A 7941-nucleotide genomic window follows, 5' to 3' on the forward strand; every position below is an offset into this window, starting at 1 on the left:
AGACGACCGACGTCGCGCTTAATTAATCATTGAATTCGTTCGTTGCGGATTCTCGTGGCGTGGCACGGCCGGAAATTACAAAAATGTGCGCGAAAGGAATTTTCTGGCCTGTAGTTATTGCAATTATAGTACAGCCGGCAGCAGTATCTTATCTGCACGTGAGCGGCAATTACCGTGAAACTGTTAAAAATGATTGTTAATTTTCTCGGCGGCTTCGCGCGATTTACGCTCGCGGTTTGCCAGCGTTCGAGAACAGCTTGCTTTAACGAGTTCTTAGCTTTATCGTGAAAACGCGTTTTCAGCAGACGAACGAGTCACGGCTTTTTTCTATTCGTTTCTTCTTTTTCTTTCTTTTTCTTGGTCTTCGTCGCGGATCTGTTTCTCGTTCGTGACAAACAAAGTTTCTTTTTTCTATCCGTCACTGACAGATCGAATGTCCAGCTGCGTGTTTACGCAACGCGAGGAAAAAGTTGATCGTAGTCAGTCCAGTTTTTGTTAAACGTATCTCTCTTTTTTTTTATTTTTTTTTTTTTTTTTATCAGACAGATTATTGCAAAACATATTTCTTGCCTTTGAGATACGTAACACTGACTCTGCGTGTCTTATGTGTCTCAGATTTTTATTTGAATTGAAACTTCACTTTCGTTGCTTTTTTTTTTTTTTACTCAACTCGAGATTTAATTAGGAGACACTAATTTCATGTTAGAAAAATGAACGGACAAAGTGAACAGCCTGTGTCGTTTCAGTCATATACACGAAACTTAACAATAATACAATTTTATCCAAATAAAATCAATACTAATATAGTCACTTTCGTTTTCTTTGATTCAATCGCAATTTGATTTGGACCGATCGATTCTATATTCACGGAAAAAATAAACAGTCTATATCGCTTTAATCATATATATATATATATATATACACGTAACCTAAACAATAACACAATTTTATCCAAATAAGATCAATTAGATAGCAACGTGATTCCATTCAAACTAGACAAGCTGGTCGAAAGTTGTACAACGCTCCGGTATTGTATAACTAATTAGAACCTTGAACTATAGTTTCCAGATCATCGGCGGAACGCGCTACATTTTCCGTTCACAGAACTGTCACCGGGCATGAATTATACATCGCTTGACAATACACACACACGCACACATACGCGCGTATAAATCCGCTTATACAGACACAATTGCGACGCAACGTGCTGTCGATTTTTACTGCGAACACCTCGACGTGATTCGCAACGTGCAACGCCCTATTTTGTCATCGATACGATTACCTCGAGGATACGTATCGCTCTCGCGGTAACAATGCAACACGTTGCGAACGCTTCTCTGATCCACAATTAATTATCTTTGCGTCGTGATTTTGTCACCTAGCGCGAGAGTTCCTCGAAAGATCGGGAAAGATCCGGAACGCGGGTCATCGAGAGTGGCACAGTTGCCTCTTCGAGTTTCTAAACCACTTAAGTTCCCGGTTGGTTGCCGCGGAACTTCCCGGAAACTCCGCGATTCGGAACAGAGGGCGCGCTCTGTTCCGCAAAAATGTCGCAACTCGGCGAATCCTGCAATTGAAACGCAACACGGGCTCGTAACACCGGGTGGCCGTGTGTAATGGCGGAAAGTTTACGTATAAAAGCTTCCCAACGGACGAACGGTTCGACTGGATTGAACTTCAATAGTTTATTTGTGACAACAGACGAACTTTTACGGGGGAAGAATTATTGCATTTTTTGTTTTCGTTCTGCGAATCGTGTTTACTCTATTTGTCGACCGGTGGAGGATTGTTCGACCAATGTCAAACGACTCGTATCATTTGCAAATTCATTTGGTATGTTGAATTATTATACTCGAAATGAACGGGTGAAATGATAATCATTTTCACGAATTTATTGTTTTCGGTAGTAACTAAGTTATTCGTGAAGTAATTTGGATTCAGATCGAATAAATCTGTTGCAAACGAGCTTTTGCTTTATAGTTCATTCGTTGCTGTAAAGTAGCAAATAATCTCAACAGAAGGTGAAGTTCATGCAATAGGATTAGAAACTGACAATGAGATAGAATTTGAAAAATTATTTGAAGAAATAGATACAAAATGAAGTGAGAAATTATTTTATTTGATAGCTAAGGAATGAAATAGTTAATTTGCTTGTTTAAATCAACTAACGTAGGATTATTCTCAAATTAAATAAGATGATATGTTATTTCATCAATTATTTTCCAAATATTTTATTCGAACAATGTACTTGTTATATATTGCATTATTAACATTTTCAAGGCAATTAGAAAATTCTTGCGTCTTACTCATCAACTTTCGGAAAAGATATGATACTAATATTCGTAAAAAAAATTTCTATCTTTAATTGTCACATACTGGAATAATTTTGAAAATTGAAATATTTGACGAAAGAAAAATTCGCTTGCAGCTACGTAGAAAGAGAAAACATCTTATTTATCCTGCCTGCAAGAATTAATTGTTAAATTTTGCACAATACACGTAATATTAAAATTCATAAAAGTTTTCTCCGCGTCCATACAAATTTTATTTAAATTGAATGTTCAAACGATATTCATCCTAATGAGTGTTTAAATATTATTTCTGTGAACGCACGTGATGCAATTGTTCAAAACTGTAACTTTGTCTAGACGCATAAATTTTTCGAAGTGATTCCGTGAACACGAGCTTAACAATATAACGGATGCTACGCCTGAAACGCAACAATGCAGCCAGAGTGATATTCTGCAATTGTAGATGCACCCTAATCTATGTGCAAACCTCTCGGCAAGGATCAAACAATGGGTGCAGAGTATCTGTCCAGATGGACGGAAGGTGTAAACGTAGACATAAGCGTAATCCTAATGGGTCTTCGCGGTTCGTGTTCAACCATAATCCTTCTCTTGTATTATCAATTTGCACATTTACCGAAATTGTCGTTTACTCGGAAATTCGTTTGTTAAAATGTTTCATTCTACTTTTCAATTCAATTCAAATCCTCTTTGCGCAAGTAACTTTTGCAAACGTGTGTGCAAATATGCGAAGAATAAACTGCTCTTGAATTTCTGACAATTCTTTCTATACATTTTTTTCTTTTTTTTCTATTTAATTGCATATTTTCTTGGTTATTATTTTAATCAGTTTTCAACTATTATTGTGATATCGGACGAGTCACGTACAGGATGAGTCATTCAATCGTACGATCTAAATTTACTTGCAATACATTCTTGTACTAAAAAAAAAAAAAAAATGTGCTCAAAGACACGTACGTCTTGTATCGTGGAGGATCTCAATTAATGAGAGCGAGTGATACGTTCGAGTGTGTCATAATCACACGTTCCAACAATGCGGTCTTTCATGTCTTCCGTCGTAAGCTTCAACTTTTCAGATGCCTCCGAGGAAAGTTAAAAATTGCTTCGTGAATCTGTCGTTTTGAACTGAAATAGCTTGCGAATAATAAATTCGCGCGCGGTACAATTATACGACTCGCTCTGTAAATCGAGCGTGCGAAAGCACAGAATGGAACTAGAAATGGGGGCATAATTACAATGAACGATATTTACGACGTTGGTTTCTCGCTCTGGTATACGCACCAGCTCGCACCTTGCTTCCGCCGATATCTTTATTTGAAATCACTGAACCAAAATATCGCAGCGAACTGCCAGCCCTATTTGCATGCAGGTTGTACGTGTAACGTCTACTGCTCGTACAAAGGATACAATGCCAACGGCACGAAGTTACGTATTATTATATTTTGCAAACGTTCCCTACACTTTGGACTTGAATCCGAGCCAGCGTTATTCCTTCAGTAATGGAAACTCACGCGCGTTGTTCGCCGTTAAATTTGCGAGAAACCCATTACGCTTAACGAGAATTATTAATTAAGTGGAAATCGTCAAATTCACCGTGATTCCAGGTGAATAACATTCGCACAGTCTATTGTGTTATCTATGATACTTCCGTTGTGCAATGACGATCGAATACAATAATATTTCTTCGATATTGAAGTACAATAATGTTTCTTGCAAAATTAACGAAAAAAGAGTGCAATGTAATTAAATGTTTCTAGAAAACGGTGGATTTTTGGATTTTTATGAATGAATGCAAGTATTATACAAAAATGTATGGAACAACGAAAGAGTAGGATGTACTTGTTATAATGTTCGTTTTTTTGGGGGGAATTAATGGAGAAGTTCAATCTAATTAAATTTATTCTGGAAGATTGTTAATACGAATTTTCACAGCTAAATCACTGTAATTCTGAATTCTTATGAAACAACGCAGGTATTATATAAAAAATAAAATATAACAAGCAGAGTATGCTTGTTGAAATATTTGTTAACAGAAGCAAATTTTTACTTAGTGCCGCTTAATCGTCAAATCAATGAACTCAATTTTATTTACTTTGTAATTCTCACGAATGTCTCATAACATAGGGACATCTCGAAGGAATTTCACGAGTTAAAGGCACACGAGCTTTGATTACCACAGCACGAACGAAGCCGGTTAAGTACAGATCATTTAAGAACTTGTTTAACTACTCGTGTGGTATTAGACTCTTATCATTGCCATCTAACACGTTAAAATGGCACGTTCGGAGTTCTTCGGGCTCCAGTCAGAAGGGACTCAAATATTTGCCAATTCTATGTGCAAAGTTGGCTCAACGGGTAATTCCATTCAATGGGCCTCGGGTGCCACTATGTTTGTAAAGTAAAATATGTGAATGTTTATCGTGTTGAATCAGCCCGATTAAACTCCAACGGTATGCAAATAAGACTTGAACGATCTTCGATTTAGCGCGCAAGTGCAGTTACAATTTGCATTCCTCCACCGGTAATACCGGCTTAATAATCATAATAATTTCCGGTTTTCTAGCTCTGATTCGATTTGTATGTACAGCTTTACAGAAATATATTGTGCGATACGGATTTTTTGTTCTTTCAGAGAAATAATTACCCTTCGGTTAAGAAGGATGACATATTAACAAATTGAACATGTTCTTCGACCATTTTTAATTTATTATTTTAAAAAGAAAAACTCCTCTTTGTTAATCCTCTTTGTCAATTATCACAGTGGAGTATTGAAATATCGTACAATTTTACTGTGAAATTATATTTTATATAGATCTCATTATATTTATTAAGTGAGAGTAAGTGCTTGACTTTGCTCTCCATTATAAATATTGTGAATTGAAGATTTGGGGTTAATTCAAAATTTAAAAATCTTCGGTTTTCTACTCAGTAGTTTTAATATCATACTGCTAGTTACACATGTATTCTATTTGCGCATGAATTCAAAAATGTAAACTACGATTGCAGAGTAAACGATGTGAATTTTGGTAACCGAAACGAGACAACCGTGACCCCTAAAGAAATAGAAAATGTTTTCACAGGAGTCAGAAGGCACATCGATGGAGAAACAATCTTACGCGGGAACGATGCTTTGTATCAAGTCCGACATTTTTCGAGGAAGAGAAATATCGAGCGCGGCGCTGCGTTGGACGTCGCTCGTTTATTGACTTCCGGCACGAATCCCCTACCCCCAGCCTGTTATCCACACAACTGTTCCCTATCTATCCGATAACTCGCTCCGCCCTGCCAAACTTCCTTAACAATCGGTTTTTGAAACTATCGTTAATCGAAAATTCCAGCAACTACCGCTGGCTCGCGAAGCTGTTCTTACGAAAAATTCGAAATAACTATCGGATCGCAGAAGATCCGATCGTTAATTTAACTCTTGCCGCGCGGACGTGAGTATTTCGTGTCTGATTGTGAGCTTGTTCGACCGCTGCATTTCACGTTCTTCGATGGAAGCAGCTGGCATTGTTCAAGACACGTGTCTTGTCATGCTGGACTTGCAAAATATGACGCATGAATGTGTATTTTAATCAAAATAATGTAGAAAAATTAATAATATATTATAATTATAATATATTATAATACATTATAATAATATGTTATTATATATTATATATAATATATTATATATAAATATATTACAATAATTAATAATATATTATAATTATATTATTTTAATCAAAATAATATAGAATGTTACTAAATTTTGAGTCTCGCTTCGTTAAATTAACAAAATCGAACGAATTATACAATAAGTAACACGTTATCAACTTCCATCCTCAAAATTTAGTAATATTCTATATTATTCTGAATAAAATAATATAATTATAATATATTATTAATTATTGTAATATATTTATATATAATATATATATATTACAGTAATTAATATATATTATATAATAATATATTATAATTATATTATTTTAATCAAAATAACATAGAATATTACTAAATATTGAGGATGGAAGTTGATGACACGTGTCTCGTTTCGCTAAATCAACAAAATAAAACGAATTGTACAATAAGTAACACGTTATCAACTTCCATTCTCAAAATTAGTAATATTCTATATTATTTTGATTAAAATAATATAATTATAATATATTATTAATTATTGTAATATATGTATATATAATATATATAAATATATTATATATATTATAATTAAGTATAATAATACTATAAATATATTACAATAATTAATAATATATTATAATTATATTATTTTAATCAAAATAACATAGAATATTACTAAATATTGAGGATGGAAGTTGATGGCACGTGTCTCGTTTCGCTAAATCAACAAAATAAAACGAACTGTACAATAAGTAACACGTTGTCAACTTTCATATTCAAAATCTAACACTCTCCTTTTGATGAAAAAATGATGATTTGACGTAAAATGATGTACTTTGATCAAAATTTGATTTATATTCTTTTTCAACGAGTAAATCTCGATCTCTCAATCTCTCTTCTCTACACCTGTGTTGAGCCTGTTCATTTACTTAACGAAATTATCTATTTGCGGTGTCGTTGGAAACGTCCTTGATTAATACTTCACCTTCAAGGAAACTACCTTGGAGGAGGGAACTCGTGACCACTGGTGGTTGCCACAAAGTAAGTGTATCCCCTTTAGAGGGTTTTGATTATGGCTAAAGGTCCAGTCACGAGACCTTCTAGAAGTTTCACAGAATGTTATGAAACTTTTCAGTGAGTTTCAATGATAAACTTCCATCTTTTAGGTATTTCCACCATGACACTGCTGTGTACATCAGAAAATAAACGAAGAACAAGATTTGAATTAAAGATAAATATAAAAAATAAATGTTTATATCAGTCTTCAGTGTACAGATTAAGACAATATCTCGAGAATCGAAAGAAAACACATATTTTTCGACAGTTTATTCTTAATCTATTCTGAAAAGCTACCAGGTTCATTCTATCTTCGAATTATTTTCCATTAGACTATTTCTCGTTAACTCGTTCACTCTACTTCTTGTAAAAAACGATATCATATTATCCTCCTACGATTCTCGAATCTTTTAATTGTCACCTAACCCACCGATTATATATTAATATTCAATATATTAATATCCATCAGTTTCAAGCTAAACGAGCAACAAACCGAGCCAAAAATCAATAACAATTCCAAAATCAGGATACCGTAAGATCCATCAAAGTTTCTACAACTTTTCGATGCTACTTCTTGTAAAAAACGATATTATACAGGGTGGTCACTGAAAAACTGAATGACATAAAACAAAAATAACTTTTACAAACACATGTCTTTTTAATTTTTTTATTATTCTATTTGGAAATATAATTAATGGATTTTTTTCCCAGTATTATATACTCTTCTGTTTTTCAGTAGCCACGCTGTACTGTTCTCCTGCGATTCTCGAATCTTTTAATTGTCACCTAACCCACCGATTGTATATTAATATTCAACTCCGTCAGTTTCAAGCGAAACGAGCAACAAACCGAGCCAAAAATCAATAACAATTCCAAAATCAGGATACCGTAAGATCCATCAAAGTTTCTACAACTTTTCGATGCTACTTCTTGTAAAAAACGATATTATACA

At 34.3% G+C, this 7941-nt stretch overlaps 1 protein-coding gene across 1 annotated transcript in view; it reads left to right on the plus strand.

Moving 5' to 3' along the window:
- The first annotated feature begins 2768 nt into the window (after nucleotides 1–2768).
- LOC122531093 overlaps nucleotides 2769–7941 on the plus strand; it is a 33096-nt gene continuing 27923 nt past the window's right edge. The window contains exon 1 of the mRNA XM_043658682.1: nucleotides 2769–2874. Within this exon, the coding sequence (XP_043514617.1) occupies nucleotides 2769–2874 (106 nt within the window). The remainder of the gene's footprint in view (nucleotides 2875–7941) is intronic.

Source organism: Frieseomelitta varia, unplaced genomic scaffold, assembly GCF_011392965.1.
Source record: "Frieseomelitta varia isolate USP_RPSP 00005682 unplaced genomic scaffold, Fvar_1.2 scaffold_372, whole genome shotgun sequence".
NCBI classification, from domain to species: Eukaryota; Metazoa; Arthropoda; class Insecta; order Hymenoptera; family Apidae; genus Frieseomelitta; species Frieseomelitta varia.